The 23,054-nt window shown below is 37.8% G+C and overlaps 1 protein-coding gene across 1 annotated transcript in view; it reads right to left on the bottom strand.

Annotated features, from left to right (window-relative positions):
- ACADL (acyl-CoA dehydrogenase long chain) overlaps nt 1–18,657 on the bottom strand; it is a gene marked incomplete at both ends in the record, with an annotated part of 37,477 nt that extends 18,820 nt beyond the window's left edge. The window contains 5 exons of the mRNA XM_079710774.1: nt 2,163–2,229; nt 6,447–6,611; nt 13,666–13,803; nt 14,389–14,544; nt 18,581–18,657. Of these exons, the coding sequence (XP_079566900.1) occupies nt 2,163–2,229; nt 6,447–6,611; nt 13,666–13,803; nt 14,389–14,544; nt 18,581–18,657 (603 nt within the window). The remainder of the gene's footprint in view (nt 1–2,162; nt 2,230–6,446; nt 6,612–13,665; nt 13,804–14,388; nt 14,545–18,580) is intronic.
- Between the last annotated feature and the right edge of the window lie 4,397 nt (nt 18,658–23,054).

Below are 23,054 nucleotides of genomic sequence, written 5' to 3'. Positions count from 1 at the left end.
CCTTTATGTTACTAATATCTAATGTGAGTATTTCTACCATGACTGATCCTCTTTCCTAATAAAATTATAAGAGAATTCTCTTTGTAAGCAAGGGCTTTCTTGATTTCTTTCCTAATTATGACAGTCAAAACTTTTAATAGGGCTGAGATTAACCCTAGTGAGGTCATTATTTTTTTTATTTTTATTTTATTTTTTGGTATTGAATGTCTATACCATACGCTCTTTGTAGATGTTGTGTAGATAGTACATAAAGAAAAAGTGTTATAAAGAAAAAGGGAAAAAAAATCTTCCATGAGTCCATCATATAAATATCATTGTGAACTTCCTTTCTGGTCTTTTTTTTCTTTTAATATAGTTGAAATTATTCTATATTTACATTTTATATGCATACTTCACTTAAATGTTAGTATAATCTTTTCACTTAATATAATTATTTTCCTATACACTAAAAATTTTGTGTTGATGCTTTAATGGGTGCATATTAGATCATCTTATTGATGTAGTATATTTACTTACTCATTCTTTTACTTTTGCTTCCTCTAAAGTTTTTGTTTTTCCTAATGGAATTTTTGAAAATCAGAGGTACTTTCCTGGGTGGTTCCCACCAAAGAGTCTAATTGAGCAGACTGGGCCTGCTTAGAAAGCTGGAGTCATAGAACAGCGTGGTTCCCATTTCACTTTTGACCAAATACCCTATTCTTCTGTCAAAACAAGCTTTCTGTGTGCAAAGAGTTAATTGACTATATATCACAGTTAGTGCTTTATTATCCTTAGTATGAATAATGTGGATGAATATTTCATAAAGTATATTTGAAAAACAACAGTGATTCAAGATAGTCTATAAAAAGAGAATTTCCTAGGGCAAAAGACATACTATATCCAACTCTTAGAAGTTCATGATGCATATCAGCCTCTCAGAAAGTGAGAAGTAGAGCATGTTTTCCAAATTTATTTGACACCACAGACATTGTTTTTCTGTATAATAACTATAAAACTAGATAATGGAATGATCTTTAGAACTGGGCTACTCAAAACGTATTCATCAGACTGATGAACAGTTTGCCAGTCCACAAACTGTTATTAGTCCTTAACAATGTAAGTACGGAAAGTGACTGCTTAGAAAATTTCATAGCAATTTAAGTGTCACAATATTCAAGCTTGTGATTTTGCAAATGCAAAGGTATTAGTCTAAAACTAATAAGAAATTTTTTTAAACGTTGAAGAAAAAAAAACAAAAATTAGTTCTTCACCAGGCTTTGAAACATTTTTCACAAGATTTCCTTAGTGTAGACAATGAATATCTTTTCTTCACTTAACATTCAGTCAACAACAAATAGTTACTGAATGTATAGTAGACACAGTTTTAGGTAAACAAAAACCTCTGCCATCAGTGATATTAGATTTTGAAGGATATATTTACTTCTGAGCCTGTCTGTAACCTTAATCAGAGGTGCTCTCCAATCTTATCAGTGGGTTGATGTGAGGCTCAGAAAGGTTGAAGGGCTCTCAAATTCCATCAGAAATATCTTTCCTAAAATCTTTTGAAACTCTTCTTGATATTATTTATGTCTTTTCCTCCACTTCTTATCAACATCAAATTCATTAATTATTGGGCTTCCTTGGTGGCACAGCGGTTGAGAGTCCGCCTGCCGATGCAGGGGACACGGGTTCGTGCCCTGGTCTGGGAAGATCCCACATTCCGCGGAGTGGCTGGACCCGTGAGCCATGGCCACTGAGCCTGCGCGTCTGGAGCCTGTGCTCCGCAACAGGAGAGGCCACGGCAGTGAGAGGCCCGCGTACCGCAAAAAAAAAAAAAATTCATTAACTATTAACTATTGTTTGTCCCCTATTTGGACAATGTGAACCTCACCTTTTCCTTTTCTGGTTTGATAAGGGCTGTTTGGAAGCTAAAACGTTTTTCATATTAGTGAGGGGGCATGCAAAAGGAACATAGAAGAGGAATAGATCTCACGTAATATAAATGTTGTACAATTCTTACTGTCTCCAAAACAAAGCAGTTCAATTCCTGTGCCAACTCAAGTAAACTCAATTCCTGTGTGAGTCCCTAGATCTGAGAGACTCAATGATGAGTAGTCTTTGAGGCTTTGTTACCCACAGCATGACTCCGGGGAGGAGGGCTATGGAAGCCCATCTTTACACACCTTGCTTCCATTGAGAATCCAGTCACTTCCATCCTTTTTGGCATTTGTTTTCACTCCTTGCAAATCACTATAATTGAGAGGATAAAAAATTCATTAATTGGTAATAAATGAACTATGCAAATGTTATGTAAGTATGTATCTATAGTGATAATTCAAACTGTTTACACCATTATAAAAATTGACATTTAACTAATATTAGGAACATTCACACAAATGCACTGAAAAGTCATGTCTGACAAATGCTAAACTATTTATACAAATGAATATTTGATTGAGATTACATAGACTAACTAGATTTTATAGAGCATAACAAGGCCCAACTAGCATCCAAGATCCTCAAACTGGACTCAGAAGACATTTCAATGCCTACTATATACCTCAGATTATTTGCCCATGTACATTTCCTGCCTCTGTTCACTTTGGTTCCTTCCCCTATCTCTACTGTTCAAAAGCTTAGCTATTTAAAAAACTATGTCAGAAATTCCCTGGTGGTCCAGTGGTTAGGACTTCATGCTTTCATTGCTGAGGGTCCAGGTTCAATCCCTAGTCAGGGAACTAAGATCCCACAAGCCACGCAGCAGCACGGCCAAACAAACAAAAAAAAGACTATGTCTCAAATGCCACATCCTCTAAAGAGCCTGCTCTACAAGTAGAATGGTTATTTTTCTGGATATAAATTAAACAAATATTCATAATGTAAATATGAAAAATACAGGCAATATTCAAGACAAAGGAGAAAAATGAAAAAAATAAAAAAAAAAATTTTACCTTCTGTAATAAACGTTTAAAAAATACAACCTTCCAGTATTTTTCTATGGAAACAGATACACACATATATGTATTTTTATAAAATTGGAACCATACATATTATCCTGATCTTTTAATAATATCTAATGTTTTTCTATAAGAAAACTTTTATTAGTGGCATAGAATTTCATCATATGAATTATTGTTATGATATATATTTTTAAACACACAGAATATTCTTTATTTCCACAAACAAGTATTCCATCTTACTTTTTGGAAACATTGACAGCTTTCTTCATTTATCTTTTAAGAGAGATTTAAGAGAGATTTCTTTACAGTAGGAAATCCAGCAGGTAGGATTCAATAATAGATGGTTTCAGGGAGACAACTGCAAGTGGTGGTGCATCTAAAAGACTGGAGAACTCATATCCCATCTAAAGGGCTCTGTCCCAGCCAATAGGAATAAGGAATCAGAAATAAGAAAAACATAGTATTGTCAGATGTTCCAAATTTTCAAGAAAAGCCAAGAATATGGATGTTCATGTACATTTTTCTGGCTTTTAAAGTTGATTCAAGGTTTCTTTTTAAATTAAATAGATTAACCAAATTAAACACGTTCCAGGGCTTCCATAGGTCCCATGAACTGCCCCATTACTGACTACTGCCTCATGCCTTTCTAGACCTCATGCCATGGTGATACAACCACTTAGAACTCAAGGGGGTAGATATCTGATATCCTTCTCTTATACACTGTAAAGTAATAAAGTATGATTTCTAAAACTAGAAATTAAGGGGGACATTGACAAACTCAATCATGACCAAAGATCAGGGAAGGGACCTGAAACCAAATGCATTGGATTCATCATGAATCTTTTAAAGCAATCTGCCATTGTTGAAGACTTAGGTGGTTTCCACTTCCAATTTTCAAAGATATCCTACAATGAACAGCATCATATATTAAATAGTCCACATCACTTATTTTGTGAAAATTTTCTGATTCTCCTTTTTGTACATGGACTTTGTGTTATATATCCCATGGCACTTTATCGCTCTCTGTATCATGCTAAATAACGACCCTTAGAGATAGCAGGTCCTAACCTCTGGAAGCTGTTAAGTGTTACCTTATATGGAAAAAGGGTCTTGCAGATGTGATTAATTTAGGACTTTGAGATGGGAAGATAATTTTGGATTACCTAGATGGGTCCTAAATGCAATCACAAGTGTCCTTGTGAGAGAGAGGCAGAGGGAGATTACACAGACTAAAGAGGGACATTACAACATGGCCACAGAGGCAGAGATTGGAGTCACGAGGCCACAAAGCAAGGAATGTTGGCAGCCCCTGGGAGATGGAAGAATCAAGGAATGGATTCTCCCCTAGAACCTCTGGAGGGACTGTGGCTTTGCTGATACCTTGATTTGGGGCTGCTGATACCTTGATTTGGGACCACTGATACCAAGTTTGGACTTCCAGCCTTCAGAACCGTGAGAGAATAAAGTTCTGTTGTTTTAAGCCACCCAGTTTGTGTAATTTGTTACAGAAGCACAGAGAATTTTCAAGAAAACACAAATCAAGCAAGCCTTTGTGGGTATGTGTTTAAGTTGGGGATAAATCAAGATCTCTCACTGATACTTTTGCCTCTAGGTGAGAGCTGACATACAGTGGGCTGGAACTAAAACATACTGATTGTGAGCTAATAAGATGCAATCAGAATATTGGGCATTAGGCCAGTTATCTTAGAGAGTGATCTTAAAAGCAAAGGAAGAAGATTAAATTCCTACTTCTTTTAGGTCACATTTTTAGGCAAAAAAGTAAACACAACTTTTTTTTTTTGGCCTCACCGTGCAGCTTGTGGGATCTTAATTCCCTGATCAGGGATTGAAACCAGGCTGCTGGCAGTGAGGGTTCCAAGTCCTAACCACTGGGAATTCCGAACAAAACCTTTTTATCTTGGCAAAACTAAAGTTCTATATTGGCCTTTAATTATAGATTTATATCTGGGAAAGATAAGTACAATTTAAGCAAATTGCCAAGTAACACTATGGCATAGTAAGACATTTAAAAATAAGCAGCACTGGGACTTCCCTGGCTGTCTAGTGGTTAAGACTCTGAACTTCCACTGCAGGGGGTGCAGGTTCGATTCCTGGTCAGGGAACTAAGATGCTGCACGCCGCACTGCAGCCATATAAATAAATAAATAAACAGCACTGACAAAAAATTTAAAATATCAGGGCCTGATCTTGCAGAAATAAGTCTTGAATTTTCAATTACTGCTTCTGCCACATCTGTAAGTTCTTCCTCTGCACTGCCTGTTTCCCATTGGCCTGTTAGTCACTGCTCTCTTCAACATAAGCCATTTCCCTGACCATGCTGGCTTGTCAAATTACTGTCCCCTCTCTACACTTTCTTTCACAACTCTGAAAAAAATCAGTCTGTCTTTTCTGCCTCTGTTTTCTCAATACCCATCTCACTCCCTTCGAAAATAACTTCTGCCTCTCCTCTCTCCTGAAATCACAATCAAAAGATCACCACTGGCTGCCATGACTCTTTCTCAGTTCTCAACATCTCTGTGGCCTTAACATTACTAACTTCTCACTCCTCTCCTACTGCCTTTTCAAACTCACTTCCCCTTGAGCTCATGAAATAGCAGTTGTCTAGATTTCCTTCAAACTCAATCCTTCTGTCTCTGTTGCTACATCTTCTGTACAGTTCCAAATGGAATGCAATGCCCAAGGTTTCCTTCTTGGTCTCCTTTCATCCTTTCACTTTACCCTTTTGAGGATCAAGTCCCACCACATGGCTGCTCTTGCAAATTTCTCAACTGTCAGATCTCAGTTTAAATATAACCACTTTTTATAGGTCTTCCCTAGCAGTTATATCTAAATATGAGTTTTTCCCTTCTCCACCAAACACACATGCACCATGAGTCTCTAACACAGCACCTTGTTTCCTTCATAGTACTTATCATAATTTAAATATATTTGTTTACGTGTTTCTTGTCTTTCTCCTCAATAAGCACAGAGACCACATCTGGTTTGATTACCACTGTATACCTGGCACGTGGAAGGCACTTATTAAGTAAATATCAAATGGCTAAATTATTTATTCATTTCCATTGCTTCAATTCTTTCTTATCTATGAATGGTTTTAAAGCCCATTGCCACCCCCAGCCTGTATCCAGACTTCCAAACCCATATTTTTAATAGCCTGCTGGACATTTCCATGTGAAATGTCACACCACATCTAAAATTCAACATGTCCCAAATTCAACACATATTCTAACATTTTATTTACATCACACTATGTTAATATCTCAAATACAACATAAAATACATTCTGCTGTGTTGTTATTTGTATATGATAAGGCCTTATTTTCCTACTGGAATTTGAAGTTACCTAAGGTTGGAAATGACAATGTGTTCATCTTTGTATCCTCCTTAGAATATCACTCAGAGTGTTGTATAAAGCAGGTACTGAGAAAACATTTGCTGTTAAGGCATTGCTTCCAGCATTTCAAAACCAACCAAATGTTGATTTACCTTCCAGCTCCAGGCTCTGTCATTGCTATGGCACCAATACACTTCCCTGCAGTCATCTGGGGGATGAAGTGCTTAATCTGTTCTTCTGAGCCATAGTTTGCAATATAGGGCATGACAATATCCGAGTGAAGACTAAAACCTGGGCCTGTGCAATTCGAATATGCTCTTAGAAAGAAAAAAGAGAAGACAATTTAAGGCACAACATAGTTATTTTGCTCTCTTTTTAGTTCTTTGACTTCTCAATTAGAAAACAACAACAAAGTACTAAAGGTCCTATCTCATTATGTGGTAATAGATTGTCTCCCCGCAAACCTATGAAGTTTCTGAAGGTTTTCTCTCTCTCTTTTTTTTTTTTTTTTTTTTTTACTAACCTTTTAATTTCTGGCTCTAACATAGTAATAGTGCTCTAGCAGAGCTCAATGATCACTTGTGTAATGAAATAAAAGATAAAACGTTTTAAGAAATTTACCACCTATAACGGTATTACCCTAACATAGTAACTATTTTCATTTTAGCAAATGACCTTTGCCATAAGGATATACGTATTCTAATATAACTGCAGTCATGGTATAAATTTTGTACTTACAAAATTTATCACAATAAATAGCTGCAAAATATTACAAACTGCTTATGTACTACAATATACTTTTTCATTGTCCTACTGCTGTACATTTAGATTGCTTCCAAACTTGGGGGATTATGATCTAACATGGCAATGATGTTTGTACATAGATATTATTTTTTATATTGGGTTGGCAAAAGGTTCCTTTGGTTTTTAAGTAAAACTAAAAAATAAATTTTTCATTTTCACCATGAACTCTATTGAACAACGTATTCACCCTTTTGTTCCATTACCTTCTGCCATCTTTCAGGCAACTTCATAATTCCATCTTCCCAAAACTTTTTATCTTTTTGAGCAAAGAACTGTTCCAGGTGCCTTTTACAGTCTTCCAAGGAATTGAATTTTTTTTCCATTAAGAGAATTTTGTAAAGACCTAAATAAATGGAAAACGAAGGTGAAATGTCTGGTGAATATGGCAGAGGAATCAGAACTTCCCAGCCAATCTGTAAAAGTTTTTGCCTGGTCATCAAAGAAACACATGGTCTTGTGTTATCCTGATGGAAGATTATGTGTTTTCTCTTAACTAATTCCGGACACTTTTTGTCAATTGCTGCTTTCAGTTGGTCTAATTGGGAGCAGTACTTGTTGGAATTAATTGTTTGGTTTTCCGGGAGGAGCTCATAATAGATGACTCCCTTCTAATCCAACCATATACACAACATCACCTTCCTGGGATGAAGACTGGCCTTTGGTGTGGTTCGTGGTGGTTCATTTTGCTTGCCCCATGATCACTTCCATTCCACATTATTGTACAGTGTCCACTTTTCATCGCCCGTCACAATTTGTTTTGAAAACGGAATGTTTTCATTACGTCTAGGTAGAGAATCACATGTAGAAATATGGTCAAAAAGGTTTTTTTTGCTTAACTTATGTGGAATCCAAACATCAAAGTGATTAACATAAGCAAGCTGCTGCAAATGATTTTTCTTTTTTCTAGGAATTTTCTTTACATTTCCACTCGACTTTTATCCATTTTTTTCTTATTAGTCATCCATTTTATACACATCAGTGTATACATGTCAATCCCAATCGCCAAATTCATCCCACTACCCCAGTAGTGGGATTGCTGGGTCATATGGTAATTTTATTTTTAGTTCTTTAAGGAATCTCCATACTGTTCTCCATAGTGGCTGTATCAATTTACATTCCCACCAATAGTGCAAGAAGGTTCCCTTTTCTCCACACCCTCTCCAGAATTTGTTGTTTGTAGATTTTCTGATGATGCCCGTTCTAACTGGTGTGAGGTGATACCTCATTGTAGTTTTGATTTGCATTGCTCTAATAATTAGTGATGTTGAGCAGTTTTTCATATGCTTCTTGGCCATCTGTATGTCTTCTTTGGAGAAATGTCTATCTAGGTCTTCTGCCCATTTTTTGGATTGGGTTGTTTGTTTTTTTAAATATTGAGCTGCATGAGCTGTTTATATATTTTGGAGATTAATCCTTTGTCCGATGATTCATTTGCAAATATTTTCTCCCATTCTGAGCGTTGTCTTTTCGTCTTGTTTATGGTTTCCTTTGCTGTGCAAAAGCTTTGAAGTTTCATTAGGGCCCATTTGTTTATTTTTGTTTTTATTTCCATTACTCTAGGAGGTGGATCAAAAAAGATCTTGTTGTGATTTATGTCAAAGAGTGTTCTTCCTATGTTTTCCTCTAGGAGTTTTATAGTGCCCGGTCTTACATTTAGGCCTCTAATCCATTTTGAGTTTATTTTTGTCTGTGGTGTTCTAATTTCATTCTTTTACATGTAGCTGCCCAGTTTTCCCAGCACCACTTATTGAAGAGACTGTCTTTTCTCCATTTTATATCCTTGCCTCCTTTGTCATAGATTAGTTGACCATAGCTGTGGGGGTTTATCTCTGGGCTTTCTATCTTGTTCCATTGATCTATGTTTCTGTTTTTGTGCCAGTACCATATGGTCTTAATTACTGTAGCTTTCTAGTATAGTCTGAAGTCAGGGAGTCTGATTCCTCCAACTCCGTTTTTTTCCCTCAAGACTGCTGTGGCTATTTGGGGTCTTCTGTATCTCCATACAAATTTTAAGATATTTTATTCTAGTTCTGTTAAAAATGCCATTGGTAATTTGATAGGGATTGTATTGAATCTCTAGATTGCTTTGGGTAGTACAGTCATCTTCACAATATTGATTCTTCCAATCTAAGAACATGGTATATCTCGCCATCTGTTGGTATCATCTTTAATTTCTTTCATCAGTGTTTTATAGTTTTCTGCATACAGGTCTTTTGTCTGCCTAGTTAGGTTTATTCCTAGGTATTTTATTCTTCTTGTTGCAACGGTATATGGGAGTGTTTCCTTAATTTCTCTTTCAGATGTTTCATAGTGTATAGGAATACAAGAGATTTCTGTGCATTAATTTTGTATCCTGCTACTTTACCAAATTCATTGATTAGCTCTAGTAGTTTTCTGGTGGCCTCTTTTGGATTCTCTATGAATAGTATCATGACACCTGCAAACAGTAAAAACAGTTTTACTTCTTCTTTTCCAATTTGGATTCCTTTTATTTCTTTTTTTCTCTGATTGCCATAGCTAGGACTTCCAAAACTATGTTGAATAATAGTGGCGAGTGCGGACATCCTTCTCTTGTTCCTGATCTTAGAGAAAATGTCTCTAGTTTTCCACCATTGAGAATGATGTTTGCTGTGTGTTTGTCATATATGGCCTTTATTATGTCGAGGCAGGTTCCCTCTATGCCCACTTTCTGGAGAGTTTTTATCATAAATCGGTGTTGAACTTTGTCAAAAGCTTTTTCTGCATCTATTGAGATGATCTTATGGTTTTTCTTCTTCAATTTGTTAAGTACCACATTGATTGATTTGCATATATTGAAGAATACTTGCATCCCTGGGACAAATCCCACTTGATCTTGGTGTATGATCCTTTTAATGTGCTGTTGGATTCTGTTTGCTAGTATCTTGTTGAGGATTTTTGCATCTATATTCATCAGTGATATTGGTCTGTAATTTTCTTTTTTTGTAGTATCTTTGTCTGGTTTTGGTATCAGGGTGATGGTGGCCTCATAGAATGAGTTTGGGGGTTTTCCTTCCTCTACAATTTTTTGGAAGAGTTTGAGAAGGATGGGTGTTAGCTCTTCTCTAAATGTTTGATAGAATTCACCTGTGAAGCCATCTGGTCCTGGACTTTTTTTTGTTGGAAGATTTTTAATCACAGTTTCGATTTCATTACTTGTGATTGGTCTGTTCATATTTTCTATTTCTTCCTGATTCAGTATTGGAAGGTTATACCTTTCTAAGAATTTGTCCATGTCTTCCAGGTTGTTCATTTTATTGGCACAGAGTTGCTTGTAGTAGTCTCTTAGGATGCTTTGTATTTCTGCGGTGTCCGTCGTAACTTCTCCTTTTTCATTTCTAATTTTATTGATTTGAGTCCTCTCCCTCTTTTTCTTGATGAGTCTGGCTAATGGTTTATCAATTTTGTTTATCTTCTCAAAGAACCAGCTTTTAGTTTTATTGATCTTTGCTATTGTTTTCTTTGTTTCTATTTCATTTATTTCTGCTCTGATCTTTATGATTTCTTTCCTTCTATTAATTTTGGGTTTTGTTTGTTCTTCTTTCTCTAGTTCCTTTAGGTGTAAGGTTAGATTGTTTACTTGAGATTTTTCTTGTTTCTTGAGGTAGGACTGTATTGCTATAAACTTCCCTCTTAGAACTGCTTTTGCTGCATCCAATAGGTTTTTGATCCTCATGTTTTCATTGTCATTTGTCTCTAGGTATTCTTTGATTTCCTCTTTGATTTCTTCAGTGATCTCCTGGTTATTTAGTAACATATTGTTTAGCCTCCACGTGTTTTTTATGTTTTCTTCCACGTAATTGATTTCTAATCTCATAGTGTTGAGGTTAGAATAGATGCTTGATATGATTTCAATTTTCTTAAATTTACTGAGGCTTGATTTGTGAACCAACATATGATTTATCCTGGAGAATGTTCCATGTGCACTTGAGAAGAAAGTGTTATGTGCTGTTTTCTAATGGAATGTCCTATAAATATCAAATCTATCTGGCCTGTTGTGTCACTTAAAGCTTGTGTTTCCTTATTACTTTTCTGTTTGGATGATCTGTGCATTGGTGTAAGTGAGGTGTTAAAGTCTCCCACTACTATTGTGTTACTGTCGATTTCCTATTTTAGAGCTCTTAGCAGTTGCCTTATGTATTGAGGTGCTCTTACGTTGGGTGCATAAATATTTACAACTGTTATATCTTCTTCTTGGATTGATCCCTTGATCATTATGTAGTGTCTTTCTTTGTCCCTTGTATTAGTCTTTATTTTAAAGTCTATTTTATCTGATATGAGTATTGCTACTCCAGCTTTCTTTTGATTTCCATTTGCATGGAATATCTTTTTCCATTCCCTCACTTTCAGTCTGTAGGTGTCTCTAGGCCTGAAGTGGGTCTCTTATAGACAACATATATATGGGTCTTGTTTTTGTATCCATTCAGTAAGCCTGTGTCTTTTGGTTGGAGCATTTAATCCATTCACGTTTAAGGTAATTATCAATATGTATGTTCCTATTACCATTTTCTTAATTGTTTGGGGTTTGTTTTTGTAGGTCCTTTTCCTCTCTTGTGGTTCCCACTTAGAGAAGTTCCTTTAGCATTTGTTGTAGAGCTGGTTTGGTGGTGCTGAATTCTCTTAGCTTTTGCTTGTCTGTAAAGCTTTTGATTTGTCCATCGAATCTGAATGAGATCCTTGGCGGGTAGAGTAATCTTGGTTGTAGCTTCTTCCCTTTCATCACTTTAAGTATATCATGCTACTCCCTTCTGGCTTGTAGAGTTTCTGCTGAGAAATCAGTGTTAACCTTATGGGAGTTCCCTTGTATGTTATTTGTCGTTATTCTCTTGCTGCTTTCAATAATTTTTCTTTGTCTTTAATTTTTGCCAATTTGATTACTATGTATCTCTGCATGCTTCTCCTTGGGTTTATCATGTGTGGGACTCGCTGCGCTTACTGGACTTGGGTGGCTATTTCCTTTCCCATGTTAGGGACATTTTCAACTATAATCTCTTCAAATATTTTCTTGGGTCCGTTCTCTCTCTCTTCTCCTTCTGGGACCCCTATAATGCAAATGTTGTTGCGTTTAATGTTGTCCCAGAGGTCTATTAAGCTCTCTTCATTTCTCTTCATTCTTTTTTCTTTATTCTGTTCTGCAGCAGTGAATTCCACTATTTTTTCTTCCAGGTCACTTTTCCATTCTTCTGCCTCAGTTATTCTGCTATTGATTCCTTCTAGTTTAGTTTTCATTTCAGTTATTGTATTGTTCATCTCTGTTTGTTTGTTCTTTAATTCTTTTAGGTCTTTGTTAAACATTTCTTGCATATTCTCGATCTTTGCCTGCATTCTTTTTCTGAGGTCCTGGATCATCTTCACTATCATTATTCTGAATTCTTTTTCTGGAAGGTTGCCTATCTCCACTTCATTTAGTTGTTTATCTGGGGTTTTAGCTTGTTCCTTCATCTGGTATATAGTCCTCTGCCTTTTCATCTTGTCTGCCTTTCTGTGAATGTGGTTTTTGTTTCAGAGGTTGCAGGATTGCAGTTCTTCTTGCTTCTGCTGTCTGTCCTCTGGTGGATGAGTCTATTTGGTTCAAATGATTTTCAACCCTTGATTTGGATGTTTTGAGTATGTCAGCTATCTCCCAGGTGGTGTAACATTGATTGTTCTCAACTAATGTCTCAATTTGATCGCTGTCAACTTCAACTGGTCTATCCGACTGTTGAGCATCGTCCAGCGAGAAATCTCCAGTACGAAACTTTGCAAACCACTTTTGACACATTCGATCAGTCACAACACCTTCTCTATACACTGCACAATCTTGTTTTTTGCTCTTCAGCTGCATTTCTACCTTTCATGAAGTAATAAAGCATAATATGCCAAAAATGTTGCTTCTTTTCTTCCATGTTCAATATTAAAATGGCTACACAAAAATTCACCAATTTTAATGTCTTTTTTTCAATGCATGCTAATATGACAGCTGTCACAATATAATCTAAGAAAATTGTTTTGAATGAAGTTGAAGACAACTAAGTGCTACTAGAGCCATCTTATGGAAAAAACCAAACAAACTTTTTGGCCAACCCAATATTTAAGAGCAGAAATACTTTCATTTTTTATGTATCCATGCTTTTAATCTCCAAGGCATTTATTGTTCCAATATATAACGTCACCAAGAGTATATGAATGTGTCACTTTCACTGCAACCTTGTCAACACTGATTATTATGATTTTTCATTTTCACTAACTTTTGTACTCAAAATTATATCTCCAGATTAATTTAATTTGCATCTGCTTGGTAGTAAGGATAAACTTTTTTCATTTAAAAAACCTATTTTCATTTCTTTTTTGATGAATTGCTGGTTCAAATCTTTTGCCCATTTATCAACTGAAATCTTCATTTGTTCTTATGTATGAAACAGACACATGGGTCAGTTGGAAATGAAGCACCTATTTTAACAACTTAAAAGAGGATTTTCAATCTTATAAGATTAGGAAATATTTAAAAATCATCACTCAGAAAAGTGAACTGACGAAACAAGACTCAACTTCAAATGCTTCCATACTTACTGCTCCTCCCAAACAACAGCTGATGAGTACAAGTCCCCCCCAATGCCACCATGATGCTCTGCAATATTGACACCAAGCAGTCCTTGTTTTCCAGCTTTTTCCCAAAGCTCCCTACTCACTTCTCCAGCTTTCTCCCATCTGCAAATAACAAGCATTTTAAAATCAGAAAAAATGTTTTTCATATTATTTAAATGGCCACATTTTGAATTTATGAATGATTTTGTTCAGGAGTGGTCTCTTAATTTAAGGTAATTAAAAAGGGGGTGCTCTCACACCCTGTGACAATAGCAGGGCCCAACAAGAAAAAGAAAGATTCCTCTTTCCCAGCAAAGACTCAGTCATTGAAAAGCCCTGGACTCTGTTTACTCTAGCCCTCCCAACTTCCTTTTCCTCTCTATGAAAGTGCTCTCCTTCCCTTGCTGAGCAGCGACTTGCACATAGATCACCATGGTTGTGGACCATAAACCCATTTTTTGTGGGAGAAAAAACTGGCAGTCGATTAGGTCAACATATTTTTTAATTGTATATTTTAAAACTCATTTAAGAAGCTTTGAACTAGTTTAAGAATCCCGTAATCTTACAGTATTATACTGAAGAGTGGTAAAAATGTTAATAAAGCTCTGAACACAGTACTTTTTCTAGAGAACAATGAAGAGCATTCTAGGAAATGGTCCTTCTTGGACTTCTAACGTGCATTACTTTAAAAGAAAATGTGCGACTTACTCTGCGTGATGAGGAATCACTTCTTCTTGAAAAAACTTCCTTACACTTTCCCGGAAAATGTCATGTTCTGAAGAGAAGATTCTTCTAATTCCTATATCTGTTAATTTTTTAGCAGAAGGAGTTTCTAGACGTTCCTCCCCTCCAGAATGAGAACACCTTAAAAATATTCATACATTAAGAAAATTAAGTGAATTGTTACTCTTCACATCCAAATTAAAGTCACTGAACAACATAAAAGAAAGAGTCTGAAATTTGAGAAACCAGTTCAAATTTGAGCAGCAGCAATTTAGGATCTATCTCGATTGGATGAGACTAAGAAGTAGTTTACCCTTATTCAACTCAGTCTTCATTTCCAAATCCCTAAAGAGGATGTCATGCCTAGAACTAGTCACATGTTTGAGCTGAAGTAGAATAGTACTGTATGGTGATGCCGATTAAATAATGTAAAATTCAAGTAGTACAATAGAATAATACTGATAAGTTTTCATGTAATGTACAATTTTTTAAAAAATGTAACCCCCCCCATTAATAGTTTATCCAGAATCATACAATTTCAAATGGCAGGTGTATAGGATGCAAACTGTGTTGACTTTTATTGCCACATTACAATCTGGGTGTAAAGCAAAATCAAAGTGCCCAACAATCTCTGTAGGGATTAGTCCATAATTATTCAAAATCTTTGAAAACTGACCTTTCCTCTCCCCACATCCCCCCACCCCCCATATTAAGCTTAAAAAGAGACCTCTCTGTAGTTCCTTTTGTTCAATGGTCTTCAGATCGCCCCCTGCCCTGGCCGGGGGTACGCCTGAAAAGATTTTGAAACTCTGTGTACCACTTTGTACATTTTTAAGCTCACATCTAAAAAAATGTTTTATCATATACATAAATATCTCCAAAAGATGTTTTTCTGTTTTGCATCATATTGTTTTGGGTTTCTGTCTTCCTTATTTGGACCCTGACCTGATCTGATCCTATCCTGTCCTTTCCTTCCTTTTCTTTCTCTTCCTCTTCTTCTTCTTAGTCCAGAAAAGACCCAGTCTTCTTTATTGGCAATTAGGCTATTTCAATCTTTTTTCCCCTGAAATGGATTTTTTTCCAGTTTATATATCTTTCCTTAATGCAATGGACTGAATTGTGCCCACCCCCTCCTCCAACCCAATTCATGTTGAAGCTCAAACTCCCAATGTAATGGTATTTGGAGATATGGCTTTGAGGAGGTAATTACAGTTAAATGAGGTCATAAGTGTGGAGTCCTAAACCGAGAGGCTTGGCTTACTTTATGAGAAGGGGAAGAGAGAGATATAGCTCTGTGTGCACACAACAAGGAAAGGCCTAGTGAGGACATAGGGAGAACGGGGCCATCTACAAGCCAGGAAGAGAGCTCTCACCAGCAAATGAACTGGCCAGCACCTTGTTCTTGGGCTATCCAGCCACTAGAATTATGAGGAATAGATTTCTGTTGTTAAACCATCCAGTCTATAGTATTTGGGTATGGAAGCCTGAGCTGATTAATACACTTAATATGTATTTTGTGTCATTTTGCTTTAGGCTTATCTTTTATATACAACTTTTGGTTGAGTTTTATTTGTTAATACAATCTGAAATGTCTTTCAAGTGGTAACCTTTAGCTGAGAACTTTTAATATTACATTTTTTATACCTGGTCTGCCTTTTATCTTCACATTTTTCCGGTTTGCTACTCTGTCAGCCAAATCATAATTTTTAATAACTTATTTATTCATTTAGCCAACAAATACTTTCTGAGTGCCTAATATGTACTAGGAACCATTCGGGTAACTTGGGATACAACAGTAAGCAAAGGCCTTGCACACCACTGTAATGTTACAGTAAAACAGACTAAAATCTACTTCATCCTATATTGAAATGACTCGTTCCAATTTCTTTATAATGCACACACTGGTCCATACTTGGGATTTTTCCTCAAGGAAAAAATATGCTGAGACTAGGGAACTGGAGATCTAAGACACTGAATCATTTGTCAACATAATTAGTAAATAATAGAGTGGAACTTATATCCAAGTCTGCCTGGATCTTAAAATTTTATATCCCATGTAACATTAAAGAAATCTTTGGAACATTTCTAAGTAAAACACACCAAGACACAGGAAAGTGAAAGAAGTGCCAGAAAGAACAGAGATTTTCAGATGTGTCAAAAGTGTTCAAGAGAGAACATGTAGAGGGAAGAAAATCAAAACACTTGGCAGTAAGTTTGTTGGAATATCCATTTTTTGCCAAGACTAAGGAACCCGTACAAAATAAATCAGCCCTTTCTCTCCCCACAAAAACCAGGAAATCTGTACTGAATAAATTGTCCATTGTTTTCCTAAAGCATTAAACTGCTACTCATCTAACAGGCTAGGCTCTAATTATTATTATTATCATTATTTTTAAAGCCTCATTTACATTATAAAAGGGAGACAGTCTCTGCCAGCACCTTCAGGTAGGGAGCTGGTTATAAATACACAATTTCAGGCCTCATCCCAGGCCAAATGAATCAGTCTGCACATTTGACACTTGAAACACACAGGAGTTAGGGACGCCCAACCTCCATGCAGTTGAAAAATCCATGTATACCCCACCGTCAGCCCTCCATATTTGTGCTTCCTCCAGAGCACTGCTCTGCATCCTCAGATTCAACCAACCATGGATTGTATAGTACTGTAGTATTTACGATGGAAAAAAATTCCCATGTAAGTGGACCCTCACGATTCAAATACATGCTGTTCAATGGTCGACTGTATTTTAATAACATTCCTAAGTGATTCATATGCACATTAAAGTTTAAGAAGCCTGTTATAATAAAACTAGAGTCTCTGACCTATTCAGAGGGTCCCTCAGGTCCTCCTTTTTCCAGTATTCTTCCTATACTTCAACCAAAATAACTTATCACAATTGACAATGAAGAAGCAGGTATGAAAATCAGACTGTCTTCTATTAAGCCAGACATTAAGGGATCTACAAAAATGTAAAACAATGTCACTCATCTCACTTTTTTTTTGGAAAAATTATTTTTCATAAAGATGTTATTTATGTTAACATGTAATGAGTTACTTTTACGTAAACTAAATATTTGTAAAATTTCTCAGTTTTGTAGATATCTATTGACATCAATGTCCATAAATAAAACTCACATAAACAAGAGATCTTGGAGGTCCTCTAATTTTAACAGCACAAAGGAGTCCTGATACCAAAAAAATTGAGTATCACTGTCTTATGAAGTTCGGGGAAGAGCTTAGAAAAGTATGTGTATCCGAATGTAAAGTCACTCCTCGGTGAAGCCTTCCCAGCCCTCCTCACGAGCAGCAGTTTTGTTTCCCGCTCCCATAGCATCTTAGAGTTACCATAAGGCCGCCATGAGCTAATTTATCCATCCTGTCACTCTCATTAAATAGGGAATCCTCGGTGCTTCCAGTTTGTTTATCCAATGACTGTATTTGAGGTGTCAGACGGTACAGGAAGCTTTTGATTTTAGAAACACTACCTTAATAGTCACTGAGCCACTTAGAAACTCTCTCCATTAACTCCTCTGCATTTACTTAAAGGATTTGTTAAATCTCAAGTTAATTTCATTGTCTAACGGGCCGTCGCCAGGTCTTTCCTATTCCACGATGCTTTCTCCATGGCACTTCTCTAGGTCAGCGTCGCTGCAACTGCTTTTCTCAAGATCTGGGAGGTGGTGGAAGTCCAGCTCCCAAGTTCACTATGGGGCGGTGCCTTTTTGCCACAGATCTAACTGGGCCAAAGGTCGTAGCTCGAACTCGTGCAACTGTGGCCAAGGGGTGACTCCCCTCCCTCGCCTCGCAGAACTCTTCGAAATGCAGACTCGCGGTGCCCACCGCAGCCCTCAGAACCAGACGGGTTGGATTGGGGCCAGAGAGGGAGAATTTAGGGACGCACCCCCCCTTCGTCTGTCCCCGCGTTGAAGCTGCTAGGCCGGCGCCCCCGCGCTCGCCCCAGTGGGTCCGACCCAGGTTCTGGGAGCCAAGGGGCGAGGCCCAGCCCCTTCTCTCACCCTCTCTCGCCCCAACAGCTCAGCCCAAGTCCCGGGGGCCGATGCAGCCGGACCCTCGAGCGCGCGCCGGCTGGTTCCCAGCCCCCAGGAGCGGTGTGCTTGTCGCGGCCCGGCCCTGCAGCCTCCCGGCCGGCGCAGCTGGAGCGGGGCGGGCACTCACCTCGAGGCCGGCGGGACGCTCGGCGCACAGCGGCCGCTCCACAAGCGTAGGGCCCCGCGGAGGAGGCGTGTGGCCATGGCTGGGACAGCGAGGGGCGGCAGGGGCGACGGACTCGTCTTCTCGGTGACTCCGAGCGCGCAAGGCCAGGCGCCGGGCCAGCAGACTGTCCCCAGGACCTTCCTCAGTGCAGTCCCGCCGGAAAAACGTCGCGCAGCCGCCCTGGTAAATGCGCCCTGGGCGCCCTTCCGGAGCCCCGAGCCGCGATCCCCTGCGGTCCAGCGGGTGGCGTGTCGCCGAGCGTTGGGACACGCCCCTCTCTAGAATCTTACCAATGGAAAGATTCTAAACGCAAGACGGTTCAACTTTTCCCTGCGGCGTTTTAAGCTTTTTTTTTTTTTTTTTTTTTTTTTTTTTTTTTTTTTTGTGAGGAAGATAAGAGTTTATTAAAGAGAAGGGTCGCTGCAAGAACAGCTGGCCGACTTCCTGGTGGCCAGCGAAAGCCGACCCTGAGCATGGGTTGCTTGTCTGGTTTGTTTGTTTGTTTTAACATCTTTATTGGAGTATAACTGTTTTACAATGGTGTGTTAGTTTCTGTTTTATAACAAAGTGAATCAGCTATACATATACATATATCCCCTCCCTCTTGCGTCTCCGTTCCTCCCACCCTCCCTATCCCACCCCTCTAGGTGGTCACAAAGCAGCGAGCTGATCCAAGCCAGCAATCCCACTACTTGGCATATACCCTGCTTGTCTGTTTTTATAGCCAGAGAACAAAGGGACTTCTGTCACCCGCTGATTGGGTAGGATCTGCATGTTTCCAGTGGGATGAATACCTTTCTGAATATGGTATGGAAAAGGAGCAAGGCATGCTGCTTGGGAAAGCTCAGAGATGTTGCAATGGTTGCTGCATGACAGAGTGATAAGGGTCTGGTAACTCTGCTCTTTTCAGAATTCTGAACCGCTTTGAGGAACGAGTTTAAGCTATGGAGCCTCAAAAATGGACCCAAACACAAATGCACAAACTTACATGAAGTTTCTTTTCTTTTCTTTTCCTTTTTTTTTGGGGGGGGGAGTTCTTTATTTTTTAAAATTGAAGTATAGTTGATTTACAATATTAGTTTCAGGTGAAAAACATACCAATTCAAAAGTTGTATAGCTTGTACTCCATTAAAAAAAAATTGTATTGGAGTATAGTTGATTTACAATGTTGTGTTAGTTTCTGCTGTATAGCAAAGTGAATCAGTTATACATATACATGTCCACTCTTTTTTTAGATTCATTTCCCATATAGGTAATTACAGAGTATTGAGTAGAGTTCCCTGTGCTATACAGCAGGTTCTCTTTAGTTATCTATTTTATATATAGTGGCATGTATATGTCAACCCCAATCTCCCAATTTATCCTTCCTTTCCCCTTTCCCCCTGGTAAGTTTGTTTTCTACATCTGTGACTCTATTTCTGTTTTGTAAATAAGTTCATTTGTACCGTTTTTTTAGATTCCACATATATGTGATATCATATGATATTTGTCTTTGACTTCACTTAGTATGATAATCTCTAGGTCCATCCATATTTCTGCAAATGGCATTATTTCATTCTTTCTTTATGGCTGAGTAATATTCCATTGTATATATGTACTGCATCATCTTTATCCATTCTTCTGTCGATGGTCATTTAGGTTGTTTCCATGTCTTGGCTATTGTAAACAGTGCTGCAATGAATGTTGGGGTGCACGAATCTCTTCTAATTATGATTTTCTCCGGGTATATGCCTAGGAGTGGGATTGCTGGATCATATGGCAGTTCTACTTTTAGTTTTTAAAGGAACTTCCATACTGTTCCATGAAGTTTATTTTCTAACACTGGAGATTGATTTACTTCATATATATGACTATGCAAATACTATTTTCAAAGAAGTGTGGCATTATCATTTTTTTCTTGCAAAAATTAGTAGCCACTTCCTGGAAAAAATTAAAATATATTCAGTATGCAAATAAAAAACTTTAGTTCAGTTTTCCAATAGTATTTTATTTGAATTCATGTCTTGCCATTTCCTTTCACCTCAAGTCATCAAATACTGTTTAATAATCTACATTTCAATTTAATGAAGTCTGAGCTTTTGAAATTTATGGATTTGGTTTTTTGGTAATAGGAAATCTGTGAAAGTTTTTGAACTCTAAAGAGTTTGCAGAATGGATTTCTAAGGAGGCAAAGCAAAACATTAAGGCCATTCTAATAGTCGAGGCCAGTTATCAAGGGACTGAAATGGTACAAGTGAAAGAGATATTTGTGTTAGAAATCAAGAACTAACTAACTGAACGCAGCATAAAGAAGTTTTAAAAAAAGAAAGCTTTAATTCCATACAGAAGCATGTGAATATTATTAGTTGGCCGGGGAAGCACAGGACTCCATGTAGACTTGCTAGAATTCTGGACTTGCCAGCCTTATTAAGCCACCTCAACCATTAGCCGTCTGTGCCAGGGTATTTACTTGCTTCATGGGACCAAACTTGTTTTTTCAAGATGATAATTAGCTGATCAAGTAACCTGCTAGTATGGAGCCATGAGACCCTTTTCTGCATGGTCTTGCTGAGCCTCTGAAAAGTGAGGATAATAATACAACACTACTTCAGTGTGCCTCAGTGTGGTCTGAGTATCACTACAGCAGCGCTTCAACAATATTCTGATTGTTGAATCAGAATATCTGATGATGAGGTCCAGGGTTCTGTATTCTTAACATGTCTCACCAGTGATTTTTTTTTAATTAGGCTTAATTCACTTTACTTTTCTCATATAAAAATACTCTGTGGTGGCCACAGCTGGAGCCTGGGTCCTCTGGGTCCTCTGCACTTTGCTAGAACATCAGTGAATTCCTGATAGGGAGACTTGGTGAACAGGATCTCTTTCTAGAGGTGGTGAGGTGAGATAACTGTAGATCTTGGAGATGGCATCAAAGCTGGCCTTGGTGAAGTTGCCTAGAATTTCAGTGCAGCCTCTGACCTATGTGGCAGTAGTCCATAGCAGTCATCCTCAGCAGCTTCTGGGGCCCAGGGGTTGAGATGATGCTAGTGCCTCTGTGGGCAGGAATGGTGAAACCGAGCAGGACAATAAACCTTTCTCTGCTCCAAACTCCGATGTTTTGGGTTTGTTTGGCTTCATCGTGCATCGGGAACACAAACTTACATTCCGTAACAACCATATGAGATGCCTTATAACAACACACCCCATTTTGGTTGGAATGCTCCTGGTTCGAGAACTGTCTTTTTGGTATGTGCACAATAAACTTTTACTAATTACTGCTTTGGTGATTAACTGGTTTTACTTTGGCTGTTTCTGAACTTTTGACAAATCCAGTCTAGGATTTTTGTTACCATGTCTCTCTAGTATACTTTAACCTGGCACAGTTCCTTCTGACTTTATCATTCGTAGCGCTGACATTGTTTGGAGTAAAAGCCAGGTATTTTGTAGGAATAACTTAGTTTGGTTTTTTTGAGGTTTCCTCACGGGAGAATTGGTATTTCAGTAACATGATGTCCCTCTCAGTACATCGCATCAGATTGCCCCTCATGCTAGATTACCCCGTTCTTGGCGAGGTAAATTTGAACCACCTTAGTTTTAATTTCTTAATTTCATTAAGATGGTGTCCACCAGATTTGTCTGTTGTAAAGTTACTATGTTTCCTTTTGTGAAATAAGAACAAATATGCTTCTGAATGTAGAATGATCTGGGCTAAAATGAAATGAAAGGTTAAACAAACTACTGAGATAATTCAGGCAAATTACCCAGAATTTCACAAATTCTTTGAGCCATTTATATCTCCCTGGCAGGAATAAGTCGCATCTTTTACCTGAGAGTTCTACAAGGCATGCTATTATTAACTGAAAGGTCAATCAGGGCCAGAATAGTCAGGGCCCTATCCAGTTGATGCATATATCTTGAACTTGGATCTAGAAGAGCGTAAAACAAAATTAGGAACTATTCAGTTATTATTGGCCAATATTTTTATTATTATTAAATATCACACCAGGGAGGGAATTCCGTGGAGGTCCAGTGGCTAGGACTCCATGCTTTCACTGCCAAGGCCCAGGGTTCAGTCCCTGGTCAGGGAACTAAGATCCCACAAGCCACACAGAGTGGCAAAAAAAAAAAAAAAAAAAAATTACACCAGGGAATTTAGATTTGATATGGTAAGAGATAAAAGTACTCTTTTAGTTCTTAAAGCCTAGGAGAGTGAAATTCATTCATTCACTCATTCATTCATTCTCTTATCTCTTAAATACCTATTGTGTTCCTCCTAAAATTGGGGATATAATGTCATACAAGATAAAATCCCTACTTTCAAAGGGATTGAAATATAGTTATGAAAATGAGACTTGTATGAGGTGATTTAAAATACAAGACAGAGTATGATAAATGTAGGAGCAGCTCCAGGGAGGGAAGTGACACTTCGGGTGACCAACTTGATTTACTTCTTTTT

The sequence above is a fragment of the Hyperoodon ampullatus genome (genome assembly GCF_949752795.1).
Source record: "Hyperoodon ampullatus genome assembly, chromosome: 8".
NCBI classification, from domain to species: Eukaryota; Metazoa; Chordata; class Mammalia; order Artiodactyla; family Ziphiidae; genus Hyperoodon; species Hyperoodon ampullatus.
The sequence above is the reverse complement of the archived record's forward strand: the minus strand, read 5'-3'. Positions and strand labels throughout refer to the sequence as shown.